Genomic DNA, 14,638 nt, shown 5'->3' with positions numbered 1-14,638 from the left:
TAGCGGTTTCTCTCTGTCAGAGCAAATATTAATATCTCTTGGATAATCCAGAAAAACAGAGCAAAGGGAAAGAACCAGGCAAGAACAGAACAAAACTGTTTTCCATCTTCCTTTAAGGAAATGAAAGAGGCTGATGCGCCGGGCCCTACAAGAGGTACTCTGCGAATTATCCTGAGACCCGCACCACATAGACTGCTTTACTGCTGGACACATCCAAGTGAGGCTAGGCAGATTAAGTCACTCTCAAAAGAGGAGGGCTGGGCAAAGAGAACCAGGATATTTGCCAAAGGATAAGGTTCAGTAGATGTTTAATTCATTCAGCCAAAACACATACACACCCCCACTACATTGCCAGTCCCTACAGTCAATGCTCAGAGGGGAAAATAGCAGCTCTCCAGGAAAAAGCAGCAATCCCTGGGGACCACTGCTCTGACAATTTGGTGACCTGAAGCTTCTATCCACCACCGGGACAGCAACGAATCCATCAACCCCACAGCCTGTCGTCTTTTGAGGCGGGGACACTTTGGGGCACCTCAGAGTCAGAGGGATAGCATCTCGGATAAACCTGAGGATCCGGTCACATCACAACAGAAAAGTTCCATTTGCACCACAACAGCAAGTGCCTATGTTCCTAAGATGGGTTCCAGATGACTATGTAGCATCTCACTGGTCTTCACAGCTTCAAGGGAAGACCGATCTGATTTGTTTTTTTAAGGCAATAGAGTCTGTTCCGTTATTAGATAGCTATTTCTGTGTTCTTGCCAACAGCCCAAACTAAGAGAAGTTTGCTAATGAAAAGCCAGTGAGTGAGACGGTGCAAGGCAGCCTCTCTGTGCCCTCAGTCCTCATCCGCTTAAAATTCATATAGTAACTCAAATTCATGTCATAACTAAGTTTCAGTATCTAAATATTCCTAATACTTGAAATGTTTCTCACTATTGTATCTTGGTGATTTTTGTGTTTATAGTAAGTGTACAAATGAGGGCTTCTTGGCTACAGACAATCCTAAAATGCCTTCACAGCACTTTTTGTGCTGCCAGGAATTACCACAATGACTATCTAACAATACAGTAATTCACCAAGCAAACCCACTAACACCAGGGTTGGTCTACAATGAAGGCAGGGACTACCAATCAGAACATTTTTTCCCACCAGCCTTCGTAGTTGCTAAAATTCCTTCCATAGACATTCATTTCTTTGACTCATAAAGACATCTCTTTATTATAGTGCTTCATTCTCCACCCCCATCCCTTGCTTATGAAGATGATAAAATACGGTCATTGTGAAAAATTCAGAAAATACCAAAAAAATGAAACCTAAAAGTCACCCACATTTTTAGCAACTAGCAACAGCCACTAGTCACATCTGAGGATACATTTTTCTAGAGCCATGCTTCTCAAACTATATGGTAATGGATCTTCCACCCCCATAATCCACCCACTGTGAATCAACACTATAATACAATAAAAAATAAGCTAGGAAAGTGAAAGGCCTTGTGGAAGTCTCAGCAAGGTCAAACTGCATTTTTTAAAAAGTTTCCAAAGTCTTACTCTCAATTGCTATATTTACTTCACCTAAACAGGTAAAAAGCAATTCATAGTCTGTGGGCCACACTAGACCCTTTGTCTCTCAGATGCACAGATTCTGTTTTTGTGTATCATTTTATATACGGTCTACATATAGTTTTACGTATACTTTAACTTGTATTCCCTAATTTCTTCCCACTAAATAGATCACGACCCTTTGTCTCTATGCACATATTCCATCCCTTTTTAATGAGAAAAGCCACTCTTGAAACCCTAGCATTTTACTCCCAAAACTAACAAGATATTGTTCACCATCTGTGTCTCAAATAAAAACCAACCAACCTGTAGCATCTCCAAGTAGGGCAGAATCTTCTGCCTCTGTGAGCTAAGACCTCTCTGAGCCAGGGACTTTGGGGAGAACACAGGTTGTGTTCTACCCGTGTTGACCCTGTAACAGGGTCAGCCTAGGAACAGCCCGGGGATAAATGCAATTCCAGAGTAGGCACCTGAGAACTGCCTGTGTGTATGACAAGGCCAAGAGCCGGGAGTCCACAAGAATGTTTGATCCTAGCTGCAAACCAACATCCACCCATCCGGACATGCATGGCACCTATGTTCAGGCACTGCAGGGGATGCTGGGGCACTGAGGTGGGAGGCCCCATCCCTGCCTCCCCGTTGGGCTGGGTGAGTGGGGTAGCCAGACAAGTAAATAAGTGATAGGAATTATGAATATGCATGAGACAGGCACAGATTAAGATTAAGAGAGGCTCTGGGCACACACATCCCCCCCCCCCCAGAAATTCTGATTCCCTACTTCTGGGCAGGGCCCAAGATCCTGCAACTCTGGGGCACCTTGCAGGCTCAGTTAAAGGAGCAAGCTACTCTTGATCTCGGGATCATGAGTTCAAGCCCCACACTGGGTGCAGAGGTTACTAAAACAAAACAAAACAAAACAAAAACTTAAAAAGAAAAAGTAAAAGATTTGGCAATTCTAACAAAATTCTATGTCACACTGAGGCAGCTGGTGCAACAACGGCCATACTTGGAGGGGTTCACAACCAGGGGCAATTCTGCACCACAGCGGACAATTCGCAAGTCCAGGGTGGCTAGTCTGTCACAGCTCGGGGTGGGATGCATGCTGTTGCCAGCATCCAGCGAGCAGATGCTACTACAGTGCACAGGGCAGCCCCCTCACCACACCCCCGCAAACAAGAATTCTCCAGCCCACCATGTAAGCAGAGCTGAAGTCGAACAACTGCTCTAGAGTAAGACACTTGAACTCTGTGCCTCCATTTTTATCAGCAAAATGGAGATGATAATATCTGTTGCACAATGTTGGTCCAAGGTCTCGGGGACTTATGTACACAAAGTGTTTAGAACAGGGTCTGGCACATTGTAGGGGGTACTAATGTTAGCTGTCATGGTGACACGAAGAGCAGTTAAAGGAGACAAAAACAGGCAAGGAAGACATCCCAGGATGGATCGAAGTCTCCCCTACAAGCAGGGGCCACACAGCAGCCCACAGCTGTCCTGCTTCATTATGAACAGCCATAATACTTATTAATGGCTCACTATGCACCATCACTGGGATGGGGGAACCAAGGCCTGGGGACATTAAGTAATTTGCCCAAAGCCATGAAGGGCAATCTGTTGTTATTCATCCACTCAAATGGCTACTGGGCACCACAAACTGCCAGACAGATCCCAGGAGAGGACACACACTAACAAAGGAGGGCTCGCTCAGGAAACTGATCTCCACACCCCAGCAGACCAGCCACAGAGCAAAGCCCTGTTGCTCCAGTGACTTCAAAGTCCAGCCCACCTGTAGAAGCCCTCTCTCTGGTCCCTTGCCCAGAGCCAGTCTCTGACAAAGAAATGTCATGGTGGGGTGTGGGGGAAGAGAACGGAGCCATGGCCAGAGACTGTGAGAGGCCTGGCTTCAGTGGACATCCCATCAGAGATGTCTCTGCTTCTGGTGCCCCATAGGCACGAGGCCTCTCCTTCTCCCAGGCTGGGTGGTTATCAAAGCACTCCCTCTTGTCCTCCATGTCCACCCAGGACATGGGCAAGAATCACTGCCCCAGTTCATAGATGAGGTGACTCAGGTTCCAAAGGGCCAAGTGCCCCTAAAAGTCAACAGACCTCAGGTTCTACCCATGTCACCTGATACCAAGACTCTCTTCCCTCAACCCACTACTTCCCTGTGACTTTGGGTTTGGGGTTTTTTTCTCCTGATGACAAAGTAATACAAATTCAATGCAAATAACTCAAAACACTATAGGAAAGTATAAAGACAATAAATATTCCTCATCTCTCATCAGATAGAACGTGTCTGATCTTTTCCAGACATTTTTATGCACATAAACATATTTTTTAGGATAAGACCATACTGTATGCTCTTTTGGAATCTCTTTCCATTCAGACATCTTTCTAGGTTAAGAACAGGCCATGTCATCATTTTAAGGCCTAGGCTGTCGGCCACTGCCTATCCACAGTATTCACTTTTCAAATTCCCTCTTGATAATCATTTGGATTCGTAATTTTCCAACATTTTTAAATAATGCTGCAATGAGCATTATTGGACCTATACCCTTGCCCACTTATTTCCTTTGGGTAAATTTGTGCAACCACTGGGTCAAAAGTTGCTGTCGCTTGACATCCCAGCAGCAAGGAGGGGGCGCATCACTGAAGCAGGAAGTCCTAAGTCCTACCATTCTGATGGCCAAACTTCAGGCCAAAGCCGTGAGGACAGCAGTGGCTGCAGCTCATGTCACCCCGGGCCACTTCCAATCCACCCCCGCTGTTCCTCCCCCACCCGAGGTTCCAAGCATGAAACAATTTTTTGGTTTTGTTTTTGTTTTGAAACAGAAAGTGCCTGCTGCTTTCTGGAGGGGGAGAAAGGCAGATTCTGGGTATAGGCCTTACACAAGCTTAGGGAACACAGCTGGCATCAGAATCAAACGCTTTTTCAAACCACCCCCACCTAAGCAGTGAGGGAAAGAGCTTGAGCGTTGACAATTAACGGCTTTCCCTCCCTGGGTAAGGGCAGACTGAAAAAGTCCGCTTCTGACAACTCAGAGCCAGAAAGGCTGTCCATGGGTAACTAGCCCTGGTCGTGGCCTTCCTCCCCTTCCTCCTTCTCTTTGACCACTTTTTGGATCTAGAACAGCCCGCCTTCCAGGCAAGCAAGGGAGACCATGAAAACACTGCACATCATCGTCAAAAGTAGGTAACTGCCATGGAAATATTGCAATCTTGATTACAATGTTTTAGAAATCCTGTGCCGCATCTTATTTGAACACTTAAAAACAAGCTAGTTCTATAGAACACGTATTGTAAAAGTATATTAGCACATTTACTTCTTTGGCAGGGTTGTTACACATTGAATGACACACTTCTCTGACTCCTCTCCTCTCCTCTATCCATGGCTCCCCCCCCCCCCCCCCCCGGGACACTGGGCCCTCTCTTGCAGGGGCTCAGTCAGGCCTTACTCAGCTTAGCACTGACTGTTCCCTCTGACTGGAATGCTTGTCCCCCACATGGCCCTAAGGTGCAAGGGAAGCCTTTCAAACCCACTACGTGTAACGCTGCATCCTCCTGGCTCCCAAACACCCACACTGCTAGCCCCTCCTGGCCATGGTTCCCTCCTTAGGGCACATCACCACATAACCTAGTGTGTCCTTTAATTATAATTCTCTGCCCATTCTCTGCCCTACTCTCTCCCCTTCATGGTTCTCAACACACAGTTGGTGCTCAATACTCAATGATTAAAGCTGACTAACTCACACATCTGTGAGAAAATATTTATTTTCTTAATTTGAAATATCAGACTTCTATCCAAGGGCTTCTCCGGTTAAAAGGTTACTCCTGTCAGCAGTTTGAAAGGACTGGCCCTCTGATACAAATCAGAGCGCAAAGGGAATACGACATTGTTTAAACAATGGCAGAGGCAAACCGAGGTCACAGGAAGGGGCAGATTTCCAACTGACAACATGGAAGGTGGCTGGCATCCAAAAGTCTTTTTTGGTGTCTCCAAGTTAAAGAACTGAGACAAGGGATAGATCCTAAGGTGTATCAGACCTGCACCCCAGCCTACCCCAGACACAATTATTCCATGTCCTGAGGGAGGGAGCAGCTATCACAAACCTGATCACCACCATGCTTTAATCACAGTCAAGGTCAGGAGGGCTACTGGACACTCCAGGTCAGAATTAAAAAGCAAAGGGAAAAGAAATGCAGAAGCAAAAGACCCCCCCTCTAGAGGCTCCGAAATTACAGCCAAACCATCCTCATTATTTGCAGATTCCATACTCACTAAAATGTATGTGTAATTCCAAAATCAGTAGTTCCAGAGCTTCTCCAGTCCCTCACGGACAGGCAGAGAATGGCCAAAATGTGAGTTGCCCCACACGCGTGTTCCCAGTGAAGCAGAACAAAGAGACATGTTCTGCCTTGTTTCAGCTCTGGTGCTGTAAACAAGCGTCCTTTCATGGGCCAGCTAGTGCCACACTTTTTGCACTTTTGCTTTGTGCTGGGGAGTCGGCTGTTGGAGGCAGCCCCAAGCCCAGGGCTGAAGGGCTGGCCAACGTTGCTGAGCCCAGGAAGGCTGGGATGGGCCTTACAGAGAATGGGCGGTGGTAGCGAGGCAAGCTTGGCTCAGGCCTGAGTCACAGGCTACTGGCCTGCGAGTTCAACATTAACGAATCAAGGATGTCTATGAAAGAAACTGGCTCTAAACTGAAACAAGCATAAAACAAGGTACCAGATTGCTCAGCAGATGAAAGTAGTATGACCTGAAGCCCAGAGGAAGACGTAATATAAGGCCTAGCAATGGCTCCGTCTTCCCTACTTCAATGTTCACAGTGACTTTACAGAAAACTGTCACCACAAATAACGAGAGAAACAAGCCGATATTAAAATGGCTGTTTCCTGTCCCACATCTTTTGGCACACTCCCCTCCGCCACCCCCACGACTCACTCCATCTGCTCCTCTTTGCACGGGGACTCTCCCGCTCGCTCACTCGCACAGCGGGCCTCTGCTCAGGTGTCTTCCAGTGACTCCTCCCCCAGAACCCCTGTCACCTCACTCTTCGGCTGCAGTGATGACAACCAGCAATTATTATCTACCTCCTGGTTCCTCGCCCTCAACTAAAATCATAACTCCCTGAGGGCAGGCCTTTGTCTTATTCACCCACGGACCCGCACTGGCCAACCCAGTGCCCAGCCCAAGGTGGGTGCCTGGTGCTTGACCGCAGGGACACCGCCCACCTCGGGGCTTGGGCAGTGTGACGAGCGTGGGGGCACTGGCACTGAGGGTGAAAGACACTGCTCCTGAGTCTGACAGGAAACATATACTAGACCGGGGGCTACATGGTGCTATTCAGCACACAAATGTTGCTGGTCCAAGTTGAGATGTGCTCTAAGTGTAAAATATGCACAAGAATTTGAAGACTTAAAAAAATATACATACACACACATATGCATATATATATACACATGCATAAAACATCTAATTTACTACTTGTGTATTCATCTCATGTTGAAATTATATTATGTTGGGTGTTCAGAGCTGAACAAAATAGATTAAAATTAATATCAGCTGTTTTTTACTTTTTAATGTGGCCACAAGGGAAGTTTTCATGACTTAGGTAGCTTGTGTCATACCTCTGTGAGTCCACCTTGGTTATAATAATACCAAGAAAAGGTCAGCCAGCAACACAAGCCCGCTCTGACTACCTCTCTGCAGAGCCTAGTGCTCTCCAGAGCAAGGCTGGAAACACCTGTCCTGCAGCTTCCTGTCACACGCACACTTAAGTGTATTCAGAAGAAGGATTGTGAAATCAGAGCTAAAAGTTTACCAGGTGAACCAATTTTAGACTCAGAAGGTAAGCACCCTGTGGAGCCGTCTTGTTCATGCCTCCCCCGCCCAAAAGCCTACTTCTGAATTGTCTATGCAGAGTTGAAATGGCAAAACATGAGCTAGAAGGGAGCTAGAAGGGATGTGGAAAGTTGATCTGGCCCTGGCACATCGCTGAACCATGAGACCATGTGCCTCTAACAACCTCATCTGGAGAAGAAGCAGAGCCCACTTTCCAGAACTGTGCTCTCCAGAACTTTCTACAATGACAGAACTGTTCTCTATTCTGTCCAATATGGTGGCTACTAGGCTCTTGAAATGTGACTACTGAATTTCTCATCTTATTTCAATTAATTTAAAGGTAAAGAGTGACACATGACCAATGGCTGCCATGCTGGACAGCACAGTTCTAGGCTCCCATGACAGGAGATAAAGCTTGTAAAAATCACTTTGTAACTCCAAAGCCCTAGAGAAATGGCAGGGGTTCTATTGTTTAATGTATTAGAAATACGAGATTCTGAGAGATTTCAATTGTCCCAAGAGACTCAATCCACTAGAAGTCAAAAAAAATTTTTTTAATAAATATGCAGGTTTTACTTCAACTGGGGGAGAGGTCAGCCAGTGTTCATGGATATATACAATCAGAATAGAAGGGTGAGCGATAACCTTCACACACAACTCAGAAAACATGCTTTCAATCCTTTTTTTCCCCCACACACACTCAGATTCAGTGCCTCCAGGGCCTAACCATGCAGTCAGAAATCAAGGCTGCCAGTGTCCTCCGCACAGATTATTCTTATCTCCCACACCCTCATTCTTAGGGACCAGATGTTTCCTGCCCTTTTTGGTGACCTTCCCTACTACTTCTCCTGCTACAGAAACAGGTCCTCCCAACTGCTCCAAGCAGTCCTACGGTTCTCTGAGTCATTCACGGGCTCTCAGACCCATGTAGGGCTTGTTCAGATTTGCTGACGGATGGTAAAAACCACCACCACTAAAAAAGGATGGGGACTAATTGGTAGCTGCAAAGAATGCTCATCTGTTTACACTCACGTTGGAAGATGCTCATGAAATTCAAATCAAGTTCTAGTCTCAAGTGCCTCTCCCCAGCAGGAAAGCCCTTCCAGTCTAAACAGCTTTCTGCTACCATTAAGATCATTACATTCGACACGCAAACAGACAATAAGGAAATGAGCAGGGAAATGGAAGGAGGGTGAATTTTTAGGACAGAAAGTCAAAAACTGTAGAAGTCTAAGGAAATTCTCAGTGTTTCCAAATACAAATGTAAGGAGCCACCCTAAGATACTGGAGAGCTTTTGTAAACTCTATTCATTCTTTCTCCATTATAGAGCACAGCTAATTCTCCCCTCAATCCTTCCAAGCTCTTACGCAGACGCGTGAACTTTAGTGCTCCATACAGCCCTTGATTTTGGCCCCACCAAGCTCCCATGATGAAAAACATGTGAAATAGGATCCACATGTGTTCCACCCACACGCTGGGCTCAGCAGCATATTTCATTCCGTCAGACAGCGGGCTGTTGCTCAACTCCACGGAGGGGACGCCAGCAGTCATCCTCCAGCTATTAAAACAAGGTCAAGCTGCCTGGTGTCAGCAGGATTGACACCACCTCACCAAAAACAGGGACCCAGACTCCAGTACCTCAAGTTCAGTCTCCCGTCTGTTGATGTCATCTGTGGATTGATTTAACTTCTCCAGTTCTCCCTAGTGAAGAAAAAAGAGGGAAGAAAGATTTAAGGGATTCGTCTTTTGTTTCCAATATGACTGAGCTCACTCTCTGCAGAAGTATTCCAGCACAATTTGTAGGAAGAGGGATGAGTCACTATTAGTTCTCAAGGACAACAGTTGAGCCCTGGCTTGAAGAGCAAATGAATGTAGGGTATTTCTGAAGTCTTTTTCTTGATGTTGATGGTGTCTCTTTTAAAAATGCCGTCAGGTCCCAGAATTTTTTTTCTTAGAAAGTCAAGTATTTATTGCAGGTATGTGACTGAATTCAGGTAAAGCCACCTGTTACAAATGGTTTAGGAGTCAAATTAAAATAGTATCTCCTGCCTCCAAGCAAGAACTTTGCAGAAAAGACAATAAAAGAAAATAAGACCGAGCTGAAACTAGAAACCCAAGTGAAATTATTTAAATCAAGGGCAGAATTCTGACATTAACTCCTTCGTGATTGAGTTATTTTTCTAGAAATGAAAATCTTTTCACACTGTCAATTAAAACTACCTGTTTTAACAAAACAAAAACTAGCTTTAATCCTTATCCTTTAAATAAACATTTATAAACTGACATTTTGTAGAAAGTACCCAGTGAGAAGTTAACTCTTTTTACTCTCCGAACAAAGGATCTGGTAAGCAGAATTCCCCCACCAGGAAAACAAGATTTAGTAGTCTGAAGTAGTGATTTTAATTAATAGAATTCCTAATGCAAAGATTTTTCCACCTGATCTTTATCTTGCTAATCTGCCAAAACAATTCATTTAAATGGCAACAGCTGAGTTAAAATGGGCTTTTAATTGATCTGCGCACTGAAAAACCAATTAGGGCTCTAGAAATTGCAGAGCACGATTAAAAGCAATGTGTGAATACATATATATAGATATATAAATGATTTATGGAAAGGGTAGAAAAACGGGTCTCGGAAAGGGATTTGCTGTGCTTTTTGCCTGGAGGGTGAGGAGGTTAAGCTGTCACTCCTAGATCTTGGCTTAGAAATTGTTTTTTAATCATCTCTCAGAAATGGAGGCACAGAAAGCCAGGCCAATCCCCTCGCCTTCTCCCCGCATGAGCTTTGCGCATCAGTTGTCCCCGGTTTCTGTTCACACCCCGACCTCCTAACAAGGAAAAGCTGGGTTTTCCACCATTAGAAGCCAAGCGGAGGTTTGAGCCAGTGGCGACAATAAGCCCTTCGCTAACAATGAATCAGACGAGGAGGAAGATGGAAGGCTCAGGCGAGCACCTCCGCCAGGTGAGGGCTCGCAATCCCGGCACGGGTGCCAGCCCACGCTGCAGGGGCGGACAACGCCCACAGTGCCCAGCGCCCAAGCGGCCCGGTCGACCCCGCCGCCCTAGCCCGGAGGCCGCGGGATGCCCGCTGCGCCGGGAGCCTGACGGGGGGGACCCCGCCACACGCATGGCGCCCCCGCCCCCTTTTTCCCTTTGTTGCACATCCGCCCGAACCACTGGGCATGCTGCGGCGACCCCCAGATCCTGCCGGGAGTCTGCGGGGGCTTCCCACGACAGAGTCAGGCCGCATTCACGCGGGCACTGCAACCTCCCCGTGAACCCTGTGAAACTGGAAATCCGGACCCTCTCTTCTCGCCCCCGGACCTATGTGGCCACCACCGCCAGGACCGCAGGCACTGGGGGCCGCGAGGCGGGTGTAAGTGCGGATGCCCGCCTCGGTGGCGTCCCCCGTCCCCCTGTGAGCCCTACCTGGATCCGGGGGTCCACCTCCTCTTCCTCCTCCAGCCCCTGTTCCATCCCCTCTTCCTCGTCCTCCTCCTCCAAGTCCCGGGCCGACGGCGGGAGCTCTGCCGGCTCCTCCGGGCGGTTCCGCTTCAGCGCCGCGTCCATAGGGGCAGCGAGAACGCTAACGGCGCGGGGGACTTCGGAGCGTCCAGAGGGGAGGCAGCCGCCGCGGGCTCGGCCAGAGCCGTCTCGCCCCAGTCCGGCACAGTCCGGAGGCGCCGCTCGCCGATGCGGATCCTGCCGGCCCCGGCTGAGCGGAGGAAATGGGCGCGGCCGCCCCCTTTCTGCCGCGGCTGTCAGCGCAGCGGCGCCCGCTCCGCCCTCGCCCCGCCGGGCCGCCCTTGGCGCTGTGACTGTTCGCCGCCAGTCCCAGTCAGCCACCCAGGTCTCCGTCACAAAAACCCCAGCACCGCGAACACCTTCAAGGGGTTGAACCAGGAGAGCCGCCTCCCTTTGTCAACTTAGCAGCCAGATCACAAACTACCCACCGTTTGGCCCCCTGCTTTCGGGGTAGCTTTCTCTCTCCCTCCTGAACCAGAGCAAATTGTATGGAAGGAAAGTTTGGGGCATTTCCACTGTCTGAAGTCACCTTGAGAAGCTTGGACTCAGTGACCCTGGACCAGTTTCAAGATCCTCAAATCCCTGTATGCCTCTAAAACACCTTTCTCCCCTTGGGTGAACCTTGGTAAATGGATCTACCTGAAGAGTTCCCCCAAAACGGGGAAGTGAAACATGCTCACACAGACCCAGAAGTACAAAGAGGGGAGCTGAGTGCAGCTTTGCGCCTGGAGCCCTTGGCCAGAGGCTAGGTGGTCCCTGCTGGACAGAGCTCCATACCCAAACACCCACACTCTCATAGCTGTGCCATGGTCCTAACTGAATAGCCAAGAAGCAAGGACAATCCATTGGTGATCAGGGATGTGGTTGAGTGGGTACAGCTTTCCCCAGGCCAGAGCGGAGGTAACCCCTGGTGGTGGGCAGGCTCTGTCCAAGGATTTCTGAACTGGCAAGGTTTCCTGCCCACCTTGAATAAGGAGGGAGCCAGAGTTTGCCTGGCAAACTCAACATCTGGAGGCCAAAGTGCTTTTATGAAATGTCAGGGCCACTGTGATGTCAAGTGAACACAAATTCAGATGACCTTAGCCAAGCAGGCAAGGACACTGCCAGCGGCCATCACTAATGTCTCCACTACAAAAATGCAGAATGTGTACACTTTCTACACAGGCTTGTGGCTCATCAACTGTTAGTTGGGAGAACAAACTCACTTGAGGAAAAAGCTTTCTGAGAGCCTATCTTGAAAGCCACCTTTGGGAAACCTGCCTACCCTGGCTTCATTAGAGGCTACATTGGTGGTGGGGGGTGGGAGGGATGTGAGTTACTCCCCCAGCGAGGTCCCCCCTTCCCATGCTGACACTGTGGTCCACTGTGAAAGGAGATTCCTTCTGTCACCTGGAGGTAACACAGGCACACACATTGAGTTTGGTTTGGAAACAGTCATCGTACTTACAGTCAAGGGAGAGCCTGCAATTCTCTGAGCAAGGTCCTAAAACCCCTTGCTAAAAACCTAGCTGCGTTTGATTTTTCACCAGTGTTTCCCCAGTGGCTTGGATGAAGCCTATTACTGAGCAGGTTTATCCTAGCTGTGAATAAACCGAGAGACAGAGGTCGAAAACAAGAAGAGTGAGGTCAGCCCTGACTCTTCTCAGTAGATAAACCACAACCTCCCAATGAGCTTCCATTTCAGCGCAGATCTAAGAGCCGTTGAGTGGTTCAGAATGCCACCACGGACACGGGGAAACGTCTCTAAAACATCCATGTAGGCTTTTTTTTGTTATCGTATTTTTAGGAGACCTGGGCCAGGTAAAGTGTTAATCCCAGTAGTGTTCGGAAGTTAAAATAAGGGAAATAAATCATAGTACTACTCCCTGTATTTTTTTTGTTGGTACATAAATGCATAGGAACCGAAGCAGGGAAAGAACTGAGGTCACAGTGAAATCCACTGGAGCTAAATACCAAGGTGGAGGTCCTTGTCATAGGGAAGGCCTCTTCGAGAAGGGCGCTTTGAGCCAAGACCTGAGAGAAACGAGAAAATGAACCCCATCTACCTTCATGGGAAGAGCGCTCCAGCCACGGAAGCCTCGTGTGTAGAGGTCCCCAGGTGAAACCGTGCCTCTGGTTCTGGAGAGCCAGGGACACGAAATCCGAGACCTGCAGGTGGCTAGACCAGGGAGAGCCATGACAAGGTAAGGAGCTCGGGTTTTAGTGAGTGATATGGAGTGTGGGAACTGGACTGGGGTCCCTGGGGAGCTGGGGGCAGAGGGACAGAAGGAGATGTTAGGCCAACGGTCTAGCGGTGGTAGAGCTTCTGCTGGTTGTTCCCCTTTCCCAGGGGAATGGCGGGCACAGTCAGCAGCTGAGAATAAGGGGGTGGGGGAAGGCTTGGAACCACACTGGATGCTGGAGGAGAGACACTGAAGGAGCTGGGAAGTCAGCTGACTGGGTGAATATCTTCTAATTTCCAGACTGCCCTGAGGACCCACCTGTGGTTTGGGATGCTCCTGGGTGGCCAGTCCATGGGGATGGGTGGCTTTTCCCACCCAATCTCAGCTTCCAGACACAGGTGGAGAGTAGTGAGAACGCCACCCTTAACCAGGGTTGGGACTCTCTCACCAAGGTCTTCCGGTGGGGAGTAAGAAGCATAAGGGGTTTGAGGGTGACTGCAGGTGCAACAACTTTTAATGATGGCCCATGGAATCAACACTGGAGAAGTGAGGGAGAGATTAAAATACCAGGGAACAATGTTGCAGCCCTGAGTCAAGGGAGAGAAAGAGGGAATGAATTTAAGACTGTATGAAAGTTGGTGGCTAATAATATCTGGAGAGAGAAAACTTAAAGATGATTCCAGAGTTTCTAGTTTGAGTGATTGGATGACTCCATTAATTAGGACCTATGCTATAGAGATTTTGGTTGGGAAGAAAACAAATTTGTTTTTTGGATGTGGAGGGGGACACCCTAGAAGTTGAGCTATGTTGCATTTGGAAATTGGGACCCAGGTTCTCCAAGGGTTGAACAAAACTCCCCAGAAGGTCTTTCTTGTTGCCTCAATATACCTCCTTGACTTAGCAAGTGTAATGTAGCTCCTCTGATCTCTGAAGATAAGGAAGGTTGTATTTCTCCTCCTCTGCCCCACTCCTTAAGCCTAAAGGTATTGGTATTTACACAGAGATTTTTTTAAATCTTTTTTTAAAGTGAAATTTGCAAGCCACTGTGGCCAGCAACGTTAATTCAGTGTTTTTGAGCATGTACTCATGCAGACACTATTCCAGGTCCCAATCTGAAGGCCCCAAGCATACAAAACGGCAAAGTTATAGTGTCTTCTGATTTGGAGAGATACAGCCCCCCAAAAATTGTACCTCCAAATTGTGCAACCGTATGGATTCCTCATTGAGAAGGCTCTTTCTGTCAAACTTGAGTGTCATTAAATGAAAACTCCCTGCAACACCAATTTTTTTAAGATTATGTGAGTGAGAGAGAGAGAGAGTGTGTGTGTGTGTGTGTGTGTGTGTGTGTGTACGTGCGCGCACACACACACACACACACACACACAAAACCTCAAGTCAGCGGAAGAGCAGAGGGAGACGGGGAGAGGGAATCTCAGCAAACTCCCCACTGAGCACAGAGGCAGAAATGTGCATAGAGCACCACCAGGGCAGAAATCAAGAGTCCAGTGCTCAACCAACTAAGCCACCCACAGGTCCCCACCAATTTT

The 14,638-nt window shown here is 48.0% G+C and overlaps 1 protein-coding gene across 1 annotated transcript in view; it reads right to left on the bottom strand.

The window, feature by feature from the left end:
* The window catches only part of SH3BP5 (SH3 domain binding protein 5), a 72,804-nt gene extending 61,684 nt beyond the window's left edge, over nucleotides 1–11,120 (bottom strand). Inside the window, exons 1-2 of the mRNA XM_059390907.1 lie at nucleotides 10,834–11,120; nucleotides 9,044–9,106 (exon numbers count right to left, since the gene is read on the bottom strand). Coding sequence (XP_059246890.1) covers nucleotides 9,044–9,106; nucleotides 10,834–10,974 — 204 coding nt within the window. The 5' untranslated portion in view covers nucleotides 10,975–11,120. The remainder of the gene's footprint in view (nucleotides 1–9,043; nucleotides 9,107–10,833) is intronic.
* Nucleotides 11,121–14,638: the final 3,518 nt, after the last annotated feature.

Source organism: Mustela nigripes, chromosome 2, assembly GCF_022355385.1.
Source record: "Mustela nigripes isolate SB6536 chromosome 2, MUSNIG.SB6536, whole genome shotgun sequence".
Taxonomy (NCBI): Eukaryota; Metazoa; Chordata; class Mammalia; order Carnivora; family Mustelidae; genus Mustela; species Mustela nigripes.
Note: the sequence above shows the minus strand (reverse complement) of the source record. Positions and strands in the feature narration are given on the sequence as shown.